Raw genomic sequence first — 14,979 nt, forward strand, 5'->3', positions numbered from 1 at the left:
TCCTTCAGGAGCGGCCCCAGGTGCCCGCCCTCCCTTCAGAGCTGCTGATGCAGCCGTGGGGCGCACCTGCCCCTCCCTCTGGGAGACGGAGCGGATGAGCCCATCCACCAGCTCCTCACCCATCTCCTTGATGGAGCGCTGCAAAGACAGTGACCGGCAGCCGGCCCCAAGCCATCAGAGCCCTGCCTGCCCTCGCCCCTGCTTCCTCTGCCCACTGACCTTCTGCTCTCAGATCAGTACAGACCTGTGTCTGCACAGACCTCCACCAGGATGAAAGAGAGACATCTCGAGGGCTCGGGATAAGCCTGGGCAGAAGGGTGACACCCCAGCACTCCACGTCCCACCCAGGCTTGACCTGGGGTGCAAACTTGACCTGCCCACCCGGTTTCCAAGCCCTCATCAGCCTGCTCCTGCTCAGGGCGGGCCCACCCCAGAAGCTCCCCCCACCACACACACACACACACACACACACACACGGAGAGGGGACATAGGCTGCCAGGTGGGATCAGAGTGGTGGCCTGCTCTGGACTGGCCTGCCCTGGGCCTCCCTGTGTTACTTTGGGTCCCTCTGGGTAAATGGCCAGAAGCGTCTGGGGTGAGACGGCACCCAAGTTCTGCACCGTCGGAAGATGCTCTCATCGCGGGCTTCCCTGAGGCTGCGGCCTCGGGACGTGGGGATGCAGCACAGAAAAACGCTGGTCACTCCACCGTCTCCAGCTAAGTGAGCTGTGGGGAGCTGTCTCTCGGATGTGGGTGCCTGGTCCCCAGGGTGTCATGTTCTGTTGGGCTCTGTGAGGTCACTGCCTGGGGTCCCCTGACCGATGCTTCCTCCTCACACAAGATGTCCCCATGGTCCCCTGGGCTGCTGACTGCTCGCCCTCCACCCCACGCCTGTCCACACACAGTCACCCCAACACGGCCCACCCCACAGCCCCCGGGGAGGCCTGGGTGCAACCAGGGCCCCAGCTTTGAGGACGCAGAGCCGGGTTCAGACCTGGGTCCCCCTCCTCACCAGTGACGTCACCCCGGACAAGCCGTGGGCCTCTCAGTCCTCCCCAGTCTCCCCAGCTGCACAGTGGGGGTCGTTCTGGCATCTGCTTCCTAAGGACGTCATCAGGTGTACAGACCTGTCAGTGCGTGCAGTGCCTGTCAACCCGTGGGCTGCTGTCACATGTGGCTCGTGCACAGACCTAGCAGTGCAAGGATGACACAAGGGCTGGGCGTACAGAGAACGCAGCTCACACAGGCCTGGGTCTGCTCTGGGGTCTGGGGAGTCACTTCCCCTCCCGCCTGTTCCTGGTCCCCCCGGGGAGGGGTGAAATGAAGTGATACTCAGACATCGTCCCCGCAGCGTACAACCTCCCGGCTCCTCCTATTCTGTTTAGACTCAGGTCCAGGTGCTCATCTCAGCCTAGGTGGGAGGCAGCCCCCACAGTGGCTCCCAGCACTCTGTGACTCTCTCTTTCTGACTCTCTCTGCATCTCCTCTCTGTCTCTGTCTCTGTCTCTGCCTCTGTCTCTGGGATCCACTGTTCTGGAGAAGCAAGATCAGATATTATGAGCTGCTCTATGAGGCCCCAGCTCAAAGAACTGACAGAAGGTCACTACCCACAGACAGTAAAGATCTGAGACTCCCCCCCCCCCATCCAAATGGAATCCTGCCAATGCCCCGTGAATGATCTCAGAGGCAGACCCCACCCCAGTTGAGCCTCAGTTGAGACCACAGCCTCAGGCTCCTGGGAGACCTTGAGGCAGAGGCTCCTAGCTGAGGAGCCTGGATCCTGGTACAGAAGCTGTGAGATGGTCAATGTTCTTGTAAGCGTTAAGTTAGGGCAGTGCTGTCACACAGCGTAGGCAGCCAGTTCCTCCCTCCAGGCCCGGGCCTGGCCCTGCCCTCCTCCTTCCTTCCCAGACCTTGTCCTCTGCAGCCTGCTCTGGGGATGGCCTGGCCCAGGCAGCCCCCTGGGCACCTTGGGGACCCCCTGCCCATCAGCCTGGCATCTCTCCCCCTCCCCATGCTATGGGCCCTGCGTGCGGCTAGGGGACTGGATGTCCCTGCCCCACGGCAGAGCCTCCTCCACCCCTTTCTTCTTTCCCCCATCACTTCCCCAGGGTAGGCTCCCCTTCTGACCCCCCGCCGGGCAGTCAGAGTGTGTGTGTGTGTGTGTGTGTGTGAGTGTGTGAGTGTGCCCATGTGGCGACATGGCCATTAAAACACAGATGGAACAAAACCAAATGCAGATGCTGCAGGCAGACCCAGCCTTGGGGACAAACTGAATCAGGATGTCGTGTGACGTGTTTCATCATGTGGAAATTAATAAAGAAACCTTAACTAAACTGGGTGGGGAGGGCCTGCAGGGGGAGCTCTCATACCCCATTACACACATCAATTGCACAGAACAGGAAGAGACACACACTTGCATCTTGGACAGGAAGTAAAACTACTTTACTACAGAAGGAAGATTTCTCTGCCCACCTAGCAACAGCCCAGCCAATCAGAAACCCAGCAGCCCAGCCAATCAGAAACACTGCAGCCCAGCCAATCAGAAATGCCACAACCTAGCCAATCAGAAACACTGCAGCCCAGCCAATGAGAAGCTGTTGCTGCCCTGGTCTGATCCTCTCCCCAGCAGACTTTCCTTTAGAGCAGCCCCGCCCTCTGCCCCTTTTCTCTATAAAAGCAGCTCCTTCCTGTGTTCTCAGATTTGCTTATGGCTCACGGTAGTTTGTGTATCTGAATTGCAATTCTTTTGGCTGTTCCCAAATGAATTCATTTTGAGGCTCTGCAAGTCAACGGTCAGGACCTCTGAAAGATTTAAGGTGTGCCAAGTAGATTTTCGGGCTGTCCCAGAGGGTTCTAGGCTGCTTGAGACACAGTCCCTCAGTGGGCTGGTGACCCCAAAACTCTCATAATCAAATCTGGAGAAAGAGGCAGTTTCCTAAGGAACTGTGGATGTGGCTTTTAGCACCTGGAGTAAATCAGAACCAGGTACATAGAAAACCCACAAAGCACTTGAAAGAGCTGTGTTGGCAAAAGCGGTGACTGGGTGGTGCAAAGAGGAGAAAGGCTCTGATTTCCACAAGGGATCAGGTGCAGGTCCCAGCACCTCCTTCAGTGATGGCCAGAGCGAGTGAGGGGCACGTGGAAAAGGAAGGGGGTCTCAGAGGACAGAGCCAAGAGGTCAATGGACCAGGACCCCAACATAAACTTCTGGGAACACCCCACCCCCAGAGTAACGAGACCCGACAGTGTTGTCCCAGCGGGACTGCAGAACTGCCATGGGCCGCGGCTGCTGTGTCCCCCGTTCTTCTTTCTCATGCAGGGCGTGTCGAAGTCATTTGCCCTCTGTCCCACCGTGGCGGGTGAGCATGTGGGAGTCCGATGACTTCTCATTTAGTTCAAAGGCGTGCGATCTAGAGGCGCCGCTGAAGGATGTAGACCCCAAGACCCCAGATTCAAGCCCGCTGCCCTGATCTGAGGAGGCTTGGGGGAGCTGAGACGGAAGGTGGGGTGAAGACACGACCCGCAGAGGTGGCTTGAAGGATTGTGGCCGAGAGTGAGAGCTGGTGCAGACTGTGCGTGGGGGCTGGCCCGTCACCCCTTCCTGCAGCGCGCCCTTAGCCGAGGGCTTCCCACTGGAGAAGCGAAGTGCATCTCCCGGCCTCCTGCCTTTGGGTTTGGCACTGTGACTTGACTCAGAGACGAGGCGAAAATGACAGTGCGCCTGTTCTGAGTCTTTAAAGGACTCGAGTTTCTTCCTGACCTGCTGTGCCTTCGTCTTTGCTGTGAGATGAACATGTCTTGGTTAGCCCACCGGGTAAAGGATGAGGGACGTGTGGAGCAGAGCCACCTCTGATGAGCCAGCCCCAACCAATCCACCTCCTGGTTGCACCTCCAACCCAAACTGCAAGAGCAAACCCAGCGGAGATCAGCAGAGCTGCCCAACAGAGACCCACCAACATCAGCCGGTCCCAAGCTGACACCCAGATGGGAGAGCTAAGTGACCTTGTGTTGCTTTATGGCTCAGAGGCTTTGGGGTTGTCTGTTACACGGTAGTGGCTGACTGATTCCATCCTGTTATTTTCTCCTTAGATGATCTCATCCGTGCTGTGACGTCCATTACCAAATACAGATCAGGGACTCCAGAGTGTCTCTCTGCCACCTAGATCCCCGCTCTGAACTCCAGCTCCTACAAGACACTCCAACAGGGGGCCCTGGAGCTCCTCCAACCTCAGCCCCAGCCCTGCTCTTCTGGGGTTCCCTCTCCTGGGACTGAACCACCTCTCTCGCCTGCCTTTCCCACCATGATGTCGCCCTTCCGAATGGCCCCTGAGTCCACGTGCTTCCCTCCGTCTCCAGCATGGCCCCCAAGTCCACGCACCTCCCTCCGTCTACAGCACTCTGGGGTTCAAAGGTAGTTTCCTCTTCCGGGGATGTCCTGCTCCCCCAGCCCCACCATAACTTACTTACCTCCCCCCGCTCTCCCTTTCTTAGCTCAAATGCCGCTTCCTCCAAGAAGCTCTCCCTGACCCCTCCTCCCTCACCTGGAGAGAGTCAGCCCTGCCCTTGTTGCCTCCAGATCTGTTTCTCTGAGTCTGTCCTCGTGTGCCTGGGTGTCTGCACGGCGTCCGCCTCTCCTGATAAGGCATCGGTTCTGCGGGGACTGTGCAGATTTGCTCCCTGCTCTCCCCCAGCAGCCAGCACCATGCCTGGCACGTGATAGGTGCTTGGAAATGTTTGGTCAAGAAGTGAACGGCTTCCTGAGGAAGTGTAGGATGTCAAGGACACAGAGAACAGTGGCATAGACTCTACAGAGAAGGCACACGGCAAGGATGACACTGGACCAGATCGCGGTCTATTTCACAGCAGATGGGGGACAGCAGCATCTTTCTGCCATGTGGTCTGGAGGACACAGGAAGAAGGGGTCTGGCTTGGCATCTCCTTGCCCAATCAGCATGTGCCCTCCTGCCTACATTGCTCGATGATCATAAAATATCCCTCTGGGCTAGAGCCGTGGCCCTGGGTTCCACACCTTCAATGCTTTGGGGTCACCAAATGCTTCTCAACAAGCAGCTGGATGTGAGACCTGCAACCTGGAACAACACTCCAGGGGTCTAGGGGACCGCAAGTCAAGCCCCGAAGGAAAGAGCAGGCGGGCGGCTCCCTCTCACGGCAGGATGGTGTGCGCACAGGAGGCTGTGGGAGAGGAGAGAGGCGATGAGAGGGCAGGGGCCGCTCTCAGGGAGCCCACCTCTGCCCGTGACATGTGCTGGCTCGCCCTCGTTTCATAAATGCTAGTCTTGGGCACCGCAGAGGGCAGAGCCACACAGCCCCTGGTCCTCTAGCCGCAGCCTCAGAGACCCGATCAGACAGAGCATCTGTGCCCCGGGCACCGCCTCTCGCTCCCTGTGCAGGGCCTGCCGGGGTGACAAGCTGATGCTGGTAGAGGACCAGGAGGCGGGCATGGGGACGCACATGCAGGCGTGCCTTCACAGTTGGCTTCAGATCTTTAAAAATGTGGCACTGTCGTCCTCTCATCTCTCCTTCCCCATGTGAGTCAGCTCTCTAGTGGGATGGGCAGGTGGGGCCAGGACGCTGTTGTCCTGGACCCAGAGCCTTGCAACTGTATTTACCGTCTTTCGGGAGAATGGTTGCACTCTTTGAGAGCTCCAACATCTCACACGTGTCTACGAATTTTTTCATACTTGGGAAGCTGGATGTGGTCTGTCTGCCTGCGGTTGGAAAGCAGAGTCACGTCAGAGTTTCCAGGTCCGGCCATTTGGGGCTGCACCGGACCCCCACAGCCCGCAGCCTCAGGGGGCATTTCCCACTTTCTCCAACTGGGCTGCTCATCCCACCCACTGGGGTGCCTGGAAGTGGGGTCATGCCCCTCCCCGACCCCGGTCACTTCCACACCACCCAGCCCACCCCCAGGCAAAACATCCTCGGGGCTCCACATCCAGCCTTTGCTGTCACCACTGCCTCTCCTCCCCTCCTCCCACTGTCAGCCTGTGGGGGGCGGCTACTTTTGCTTTCTGACTGCCCCCTTTGCAGTGGCCACTGGCCTCCCCCACTCACCGTGCTGTGGTCACCTCTGAGACCTGCCTGGGTGGTCCCGATGTCCAGGGCCCCATGCTCTACCCACCCACCCCAACCCAGCCCCACGTCACCCCTGCTGCAGCCTGCACCCCCTGGGCTGTGACTGACCCCTGTGGACTGCATGTTGAAGCCCTGTGTGATGGGGTCAGGAGGGGGGGGCCTTGGGAGGTAATTAGGGTCAGATGGGGTCGTGAGTGTGGGGTCCTCGTGATGAGACTGGTGCCCCTGGGGGAAGAAGGAGACCAGAACTCTCTCCCCGGGCACACGAGCACAGCGAGAAGGCGGCCGTCTGCAAAGCAGGCAGAGGGTCCCCGCCAGGCCCGCAGCGTGCTGGACTCTGAGCTGCAAGGACCACGTGTCCGCGTGGAAGCACCCGGTCTGTGCTGGTCTGTGACGGTGCCAAGCTGCCTGGGCAGAGGTCTCCCTTTTGCCAATGTCCTCACCTCTGAGCTCCACCCTCCTCGGTCCCCCTCTGTCCCCCTCGGCGCCCCTCCCTGCCCGCACCCTCCGCACTCGCTGCCCAGGAGGCCCAGGCTGGGGGCTGGGGGCGGCCGGACTCACTGAAGAGCAGTAGGGTCTTGGAGGAGCGGCCGGCCCGGCCCAGGCGCAGGTGCACGAGGCCGGAGCTGTAGTCGGTGCACAGCACGCGGAAGCCCTCCACGCCCTTCACTGCAGGGGCACAGGGCACAGAGCCGCCACTCACACCTGGACCGCCCGCCCAAGTGCCCAATGCCCAGTGGGGGTCTGGAAGGGGTCGCAGAGCCACCCTGATCCCTCTCTCCAGGCCCAGCCTGGGCGCACGCGCGCCGTGTGGCTCTGGGAAGGCAAGACCTGGGGACCACAGCCAGCCTGGCCACCTTGTGCTTCGGTGTCTGTCCCGCCCACCCACGTTCTCGGGGGCAGAAGGGCAGCTGGGGGCAGTACGGTCAGGGGCATCGCGTCCAGTATCTCGGTGGCCTTAGCCAGGACTCTCCCACCCCAGGTCTTCCTTCGGGCCCGGCCATCAGACGTACGGGTGTTCCTGAACACGGCCTTCTTCCTGTCTTTCCGCAGAAGTAACGTGTGGGACTGGCACCCCTGCGACCTGCAGGGCAGGGGTGCTGAGAGCTCGCAGCCAGCGAGCCCCTTCTTGGCTCAGTTGTTCTGGAATTTTCCAGTATAGACTGGGGGAAGTGGGGTCCCACGGCGTATGGGAAACGCTCCAAACACCCCTGCCTGCCCAGTGCCAGTGGCTGCAGAGGCCTCTCCCATGCAGCCCTCTGGACTTTAGGGGCAGGAAGTGATGGGGGTCTGGCTGTGGGGATCCCTGTGGGATTTCCAGACCCACCACGGGTCTGGCTGACCCTCACCTGGGGAAGGGGAGACGCCCTGGGCTCTTTGCAGCCGGGGGTCTGAGAAGGGCGTGCCAGGACCCCGCCCTCGCGCACTCACTGGTTGAAGGCGAGGACCATCTTCAGCTGGCCCGTTTTGTGAACCCTCACCATGCACGCCCCTAGCTTCCTCTTGTCTCTGCTCGGCAAGAATCCTGGGGCATTAGAGGCGATGGCAAGAATGTACCAGAACCCTGCAAACTGCAGAGAGGGAGGGGGAAGCACAGAGGTTAGTTCCCAGCCAGGACCCCAGAACTCACGGGACGAGTGACACTTGCCTGAGGCCCAGCCCGCCTCCAGAGTCCACGGCTACCCACCCCAGGCCGTGGAGGGCAGGTGCCCAGCTGGTCCGGCCCGAGGCAGCACAGGGCTGGGCCGTGGGCATCGCGTGGGAGCTGGCTTCTCGCGTGGTCCTCCTGGGGGCCCGCCCTTCCAGCTCGCCCCTGCACCCTGCCCACTGACTGTTCCTGCCGCAAACCCACGCTCCCACAGTCTTCTCAGCCTGCGCCCACAGCCGACCCCACCGGAACCTTCCACCCAGCCAGTGGTCTCGTTATTCCAGAACATGCTCTGCTCGTTCCACCTCCCCTCTGCCCACCTGGTATCTCCAGGCGACCTCAGGCCACACCTGTCTTGGGCCCTCCACTCTGCCCACTCGTTGGGGCTCTTGGGCCATGGAGCCCATGAACCTCCTATTAGCCTCAGGGTGCTGCCCGCTCTGTCCGGATGGCCCTTTGAAGATTTCTTCTGGGTGCCCGGGCGCCTGGCCCCGGGGACTGGGATCCCGTGACTTACCTTGTTCCAGTTGAGGTTGTGGACCTCCCTGGGGATCTGCTCCTGCGGCTGGGACCCCACAGCCAGCACCAGTGCCAGGGCCAGCGTGGGCAGCAACCGCCCCGGCCCCATCCTCACCCTCCTCCCTCAGCTGCCCTGATGCTGCCTTTAAATCTCCCTGCCCACCTGGCCCAGCCGTGGCATCGGGCCAACCCGGAGTCTCGGGCCAGCCTGGGGTGGGCCGACGGGGAGGGAGGGGGCTTTGGGCCCTCCCCTCCCCAGACACAGAGGGCCGGCCCGGGCACTCAGCCCTCGGGGCAGCACAGCCGCCAGTGGGCACTGCCTGTCTGGGAGGCCCCTGAAGACAGAGCCTCTGTGCCCATTAAACGCTCACCCCTTCCCCTCCCCCAGTCCCTGGCACCATCATGCTCCCGAGGTCACTCCCTTGGGCTTGGGGTCACCAAATGTCTCTTGGAGCTGTCACACCCCTGGGCCTCCTGTTCTAACCCCCCCCCCCCCCCAGGAGAGAGGCACATAGCGCAAGTTGACAAGAGAAAAAAACAGAAGTGTAAAAACAGCAAAGATGAAAGTCAACGACCATGCAGGCAGAGGACGTGATTGTATATGTAGAAAGCCTGAGAAAATAGACTAAAAACCAACTGTGAACAATAGAAATCCAATCAGTTATAAGGATATCAACAAATTATGAAGAGAAACATTATCTTTCATACATATGAGACCAACAAACAGTTACAAGTTATAATGAAAGTCAAGGCCTTGTTTGAAATGGCAAGAAAGATCGAGAGAAAGAAACCAGCTCCGGAGAGACCAGTGGAGACACACACACGGGAGCAGGAAGAAACGACAGCGAGGACGGAAATGGAAGGGAAGCAAAGTCAGAGGGAGAGAGGAGGGAAGAAGGGGGTTTGGAGACATCCCGGGGCTTCCTCTCCAAGCTGGGAATCGGCTCTCGGGTGGGTGGCAGCTGGGCCCTCAACAGGTAAGGCCTGGAGCCCAGAGCAGGGCGGGAGTCAGGCAGGAGCCAGGCAGGAGGGGTCCACTGCAGCTTCTTGGAGGGAGAAGGGCTCCCAGGGGCCCCCAGGCCCTGCATGGAAGGGCAGTGCCACACCCTGTGAGATGCCGCAAGATGCTGCTGGTCGGCCAGCGCTGGACCAGCTCCAGACGGGGGCACACAGTCGGGAACCTTCTAGCCTGAGGCCAGGAGGACTGTAGCCTTTGCCCCATGGAGGTTGGGGACAGACAGGTTTCCTCCAGGAATCTTGGCAGGAGACTAGCAAAACGTCCCCAGAGCCAGGGGCTGCCCGACCTACAACACTCACGGGTCGCCTGCAGGTGGACGAGCCTGGACTGGGCCCCAGGACGGGGTGCAGGGCCCAGACAGCAAGGATCCACAGAGCTCTGACAGCGGGCGGCTCTCCAGGATGAACAAGGTGCAGGAGGCGACAGAGGATGCCATGGACTCAAGACGACAAAATGTCCCTTGAAGAGACGGTCACAGGACAAAATGAGACTGTGGAGTGACAGCACACGGTTTACACATGGAGAAACTAGGGAGACAATGTCGAGGAGAGAGAGAGAGCCCCCAGAGGAAAGAAGAAGGCGGAGAGAAGAGATCTCAGGGCCCAGAGCTGAGCAGGAGGCCGCGGGTGACAAGAAAGGGCCTGGGGGACGCTGAGGGGTCCTTGCGTGCGGCTGTTAGACATCCCAGAGGAGACGGGAGACTGTACAATCTCCCCAGGCTGCAGAAATCTCACAGGCGTTGGGGAGCGCAGGTTGAAAACGCTCAACATGCTGTAAGGCATGAGAGAAGACCCGGGCTGGGCACGTCCTGGGAAGCTTTTGGGCTCCAAGAACAGAGGATGTTTAGAAACTACTGGAAAGGAAGAATAGAGCATCCGTAGACTTTCCAGAGAAGAGGAGCGGCCCCCAGGAGCCCTGCAGCGCCCAGAATGCAGGAGGGGCGTCCTGGGACACGCGGATACCGTGGAGGAGGAGAGCCGGCAGCTCTCACTGCCCCAGCGCGTCGTGGCGGAGGCCAGTGGCCGGGAGGCCTGCGACACATGGGGCTCAACCTTAGGGAGAGTCACAAAGCAAAGGGGCAATTAGGCAGCAAAAGACACCTCCTCCAGGGGCATTGAGGCAGGTAAACGCACCCACCCCACGCCCCCGCATCTCTCTGTGTCACTCCCTAGTGGTTTTCTATTAAGGACTCATGGCTCCCCGGGTCATCCACTTCATTTACCCACAACCCAGTATACTGTGTGTCAATTTCTCCATGTGGTGGGCTGAATGGCAGTGCCCAAGACGTCCACACCCCAATCCCCAGAGCCATGTGCTACCTCACATGGGACAAGGAACTTTGCTGATGTGAGGAAGGTAAGGATCTGGAGATGGGAGGTCATCCTGGATTATCCGGGTGGACCCCATGCCACCACAGGATCCTTAAAAGAGGGAGGCGGGAGAAAGAGAGAAAGACAGAAGAGACAGACAGAGAGAAGAGGAGGGGGCGGAGAAAGTACAAGAAGAAGGAGAAGGGGGTTCTAAGGACACGGGTGGAGGTCCAGGGAGGAGAGAAGATGCTACAAGGCCGGCTGTGAAGGTGGAGGAAGGGGCCACGAGTCAAGGAGTGCAGAGGCTTCTGGAAGCTGGAAAAGCCCAGGAAATGGACTCTCCCGGAGCCTCCAAATGGAACCCCCTGTGGACACTTTCGCTTTAGCCCCATGAGACTGATTTTGGACTTCCGACCTCCAGATCTACAAGGTAAGAAGTGTGCGCTGCTTCGAGCCCAGAGTTTGCAGTCATGGGAACTCACCCACCGTAGCGCTGACGCTCCCTGGGCGCAGGGACTGGTCACCTGGGCTCATGGCCGGAACTCCCGTGCGCGGTCAAGTCCTTCGGTGTGCTACGCTGCCCTTCAACAATTCTGGGATGCACGGAGTCGTTGAGTCTCTTCAGCTCTCAGATTATGGATCTTCCAGGAGGATGGACACTCTGCCTCAAACAGGATCACTCTGAGGGCTCCGGGCGGTGTGAGGCCTCAGGGTCCAGGGCTCAAGAGGCTTGGTCCACCTTGGTTGGGTCCCTCCCTCCGGCCTGGCCGGGGTTTGGGACCCAGGCCCCACTTCCCTCTCTGACGCGCTGCCCCACAGCTCTCTTCCTCTCGCCTGTCCCTGGGCCTCAAACAGCTTCAATCCCCTTGGCAGCTTCAGCCCGAGCCCCTCTGAGGCCCCTCTGAGGTCATTCTCCTCTCACACGGGCAGGGTCAGGCACAGATGTGAGCCCTGCCAACATCCAGACGGTTCACGGCTGTGCGTCCCTGGGCATCTGGCTCTGCTGGGTGCGGACCCTACACAGAGAATGGGGACATTTATGTGATCTCAGGTGAAGAGGTCACCTCGACCACCCCTGCCCAAGCCGCCAAACCTCCCCAAACAGAGTCACCCCCTCTTCCCTCCTCCCTTGCCCGAGGGCACCTGACTTGCCGTCTTGGAGATCCTCCATGAGGAGCTACGTGGGACTCGATTCTGAAGGTGCTACCCCAGGAGAGCTGCGTGCTCACTCTGGGTGGAGCTGAATTTGTCAGTGCGTGTGTGCGTACCAGAAATTCTGGATTTCACAGGCGGCCTGGGCAGCCGGCAGCAGCTCCCGCAGGCTGAGAGCTGCCTCATGGTCACACTCAGAGGTCGAGTTGCCAGAACTGCTTTTAGCATAAAATGGAGAAAGTATCCTGCATTGACCAGAGAGTCAGGAGGGAGGAAGCATGCAGCCATCTGAACACAGTTTAATACAAAGAATTGATAATTGGTTACATGGGGGTGGGTACGAAAGGTGAAGAGAGCTGCCCAGGGTACAGAAACAGCAGGTGTCGGAGTGCCCTCCCCCAGGCAGAGGCCGAGCACCCCGTGTAGGAACAAAGGCAGACGGGATTCAGACCTCGCAAGAGGGGGTGACCGTGGCCCCTGGAAGGCAGAGAGGTTACCATGGTTGGGTGGTGGGTAAGGGAGCCCATGGAACTCACTGGAAAGCCGCCAATGGGGATGCTGCTGAACTCACTGGGTGAACGCCCCTAGGTGTCCTGTTTGCCAGCCCAGCATCACAGGAGAAAGAAGAAGGAAGAAGAAGAAGAAGAAGGAAGAAGACGAAGGCGGACACCCTGGAACCTGGAAGGGGCCCCTCCTGCGCAGTGCTCTCCTGCCCCCTCCACTGATGAGCCTGACACAGGCGGCTGTGGAGGAGAAGCATCCGCAGGCTGCGGCCGCGGCATCACCTGCAGGACCAGGAATGTGCATTGGGACCGACGGGCATCATCCACACGTGGGCAGAATCAGACGGCGAGTGACAGCACGTGGGGGCGCAGGCATCGTGTGCAACCTGCGTGCTCACGCGGCTTCCCCGATTGTCGACTTCTCATCCTTATTATTTCCCTTCTCCTACGTTGGGCATAAGTTGCTTTTTTTCTCTTAGGGTTAAGGCTTTGCCCGTTGACTTAAGCACGTCTTTTTTTCTAACAGAACCATTTAAAGCTATGAGATTTCCATCCCTGTGGCTTTGGGTTCCGTGAGATTCGAGCTCTGGGTCCCCGCGAGGGGAGGCACTTCCACCAGCAGCCACGGCACGCGCTCCACCAGACCTGCCACGGTGGCCTCCACCAGGTCGTCGTTGGCTCCTCGTGCTGGTGGACCAGCAGGTACAGAAAGGAGTTGCTTCCTATCAGCCGGCTGATTGGCCCTGATTATTGTGAGCTTCTCGAGTTGCTGCCACTTCATAGAGGCAGAGGGGAGCAAGCCTGGAAATCGGGGGCTCACTGGAGCGCCTGCTGTGCTCCCACGCCCAGGGACCACGACAAAGCAACTGGAGGGGCCCTAGTCCAGGAAGAGCTCAGAACCAGGGCCTTGGACCCCCAGAGGTGAGTGTACGGATCAACCCCACCCCCCTGGCAAGCAACCTCAAGAGTGAAGGGGACCCAGACATGGGACAGATGCCAACGACATCTCAGAAGCCATCGCAGAGCAGGGGCTGCCGCTTCTCCTGCTCATCTTCACACCAAAGACCTTTTCCCCTCTGAAAGAGCTGTGATGGCCACATCTGTGATGCTTCATGATAGGGGCTTGGGGCTGAGTGTGTCTGAGCAGTGTAAAGGTGGGGGGAGGCAGTAATGTGAGGGCCCCACCCTGTCCCCCAGGCTCATCCTTGCTGCGCACAGGCAGCTCCCTACTGCGAGGCCCTGTGACTCCTCGCTTGGTGGCCTTCTCTGGGTGCGGGTGCACGCTCAGGCCAGCACAGTGCAGACCAGATTGCTGGCTGGTCACGTCCCTGGGTCAGCCCTCAGCCAACCACAGCCCAGACTGACAAGTAGAACGATCTGAGTGCTCCGCGCGGGGTCGGACTCTGGGGAGCCCCACCTAGGACCCCACATTCTGTTTCCTCTTCATCGTGACTCTGCACAAAGCTGGGTGAGATTCCCCAGATCAGCAGTGACACGCAACTCCACGAGCAGATGGAAGAATTTGGTGACTTGGGCCATTTCTTATCTGAAGCAAGCCCTCTTCTTGGGATTGTAAAGTGCAGGTCCTTTACTAAACGGCAGCAAGTTCCACTTCCCTTCATGGCCAGGCAGCTAGCACCTGTCCGAGCCTCCCCCAGGTAGCACTGTTACCTCTGCCCAGACCACGAAAACAGCCCTCTGAAGGGGACCAGCGGCAAACATGCTGTCGGTCAGTCAACACCCCGAGGAAGGTAATGGCACTTGGTGGGCTTCTCACGCTCATAGCTTTTGTCTTGAAGGCAGGCCCCTGTCTCCACCAGGAGGAGCAGATAAGCCTCTGGTAGAAACCCTGTGATCTTGCTGCCTTCAAGAACCAGAGGACAGAGTCCTGGGTGAGTAGAGCTGCAGGAAAGTGAAGGAGGAAATCCTGGAAAGCAGAGAGCCGGAGAGGGAGAGCCCCAAGTTCTGTGCATAAGCTGCCCCCATCTCAGGCTAACCCCTCAATCACGGGCGCACAGGGCAGGCCCCAGGGAGCCCAGCTAAGGCTGGAAGAGCCGAACCGAGATGTGAGCTGAACTGCCACCAGTGCAGGGGAAGCAGAGCTGGCAGTCTGAGCTCAAGTGTCACAGGTCACACGTGTGCAGTCCCATGGGCCAGGTCCTTGCCCCTGACCACACGACCACCAGAACCTGGCTTCGTGGGCGTCAGGCCTGCAGAAAACCCCCAGAGGACCCTCGGCAGAGTGGCAGCACCCAACCCTCCGCCTGGACCCTCATGCCCATTGGACTGCACCACCCACCACAGAGAACCAGGATGCTGCTGGGTCCTCCCGCCCTGCCCGCCCCAGCTTGCTTACATCCTCCTCGTTCCCAGCCCACCCGATGGACCCACAGACAGGCAGAGGCACCGGGAACTGCTGAAGCTCTTTATGCGTAACCAGGAGGGGGATGCAGGGCTGGGGAGGAGGGGGTGGGGGTGCAGGAGGGGTGGCAGGAGGTGACCCAGGCCCCCTGGTCAGGGGCTCCTTCTGTGTCTTGCAGGACGGAGGGTCCTGGTGGTGCCGCCTCAGGGCTGCTGTGGAGCCACGGTGCCCCCCGTCCTGGAGAGGGGGGAGGGTCAGTGAGACCAGGACGGGGGAGGCCGGGAGGGGCTGCCGTGTGGGAGCAGGTGCTGAGGTCTGGGTGTGCTGTGTGGGGGCAGGTGCTGGGTTCTGGGGCTACCGTGGGGGCA

At 59.9% G+C, this 14,979-nt stretch overlaps 1 protein-coding gene across 1 annotated transcript; it reads right to left on the reverse strand.

The window, feature by feature from the left end:
* Positions 1 to 5,167: 5,167 nt before the first annotated feature.
* On the reverse strand, positions 5,168 to 8,375 carry LOC124232239 (epididymal-specific lipocalin-10-like). Its single transcript, XM_046649199.1, has 6 exons — positions 8,265 to 8,375; positions 7,531 to 7,670; positions 7,113 to 7,183; positions 6,661 to 6,768; positions 5,634 to 5,732; positions 5,168 to 5,196 (listed from the first exon to the last, which is right to left on the reverse strand). The coding sequence occupies exons 1-6, from the start codon at positions 8,373 to 8,375 to the stop codon at positions 5,168 to 5,170; spliced, it is 558 nt and encodes a 185-aa protein (XP_046505155.1).
* Positions 8,376 to 14,979: the final 6,604 nt, after the last annotated feature.

This window comes from Equus quagga, unplaced genomic scaffold, assembly GCF_021613505.1.
Source record: "Equus quagga isolate Etosha38 unplaced genomic scaffold, UCLA_HA_Equagga_1.0 HiC_scaffold_3637_RagTag, whole genome shotgun sequence".
NCBI lineage: Eukaryota > Metazoa > Chordata > Mammalia > Perissodactyla > Equidae > Equus > Equus quagga.

Excerpts from the sequence above, each read along its gene's own strand:
- LOC124232239 (XM_046649199.1), bottom strand. The coding sequence starts at position 8,375 with ATGGGGCCGGGGCGGTTGCTGCCCACGCTGGCCCTGGCACTGGTGCTG. Across the intron at positions 7,671-8,264 it reads ACAACCTCAACTGGAACAAG|TTTGCAGGGTTCTGGTACAT; the intron begins GTAAGTCACGGG and ends CCCTCTCTGCAG. Across the intron at positions 7,184-7,530 it reads ATGGTCCTCGCCTTCAACCA|GTCGCAGGGGTGCCAGTCCC; the intron begins GTGAGTGCGCGA and ends CCTGCCCTGCAG.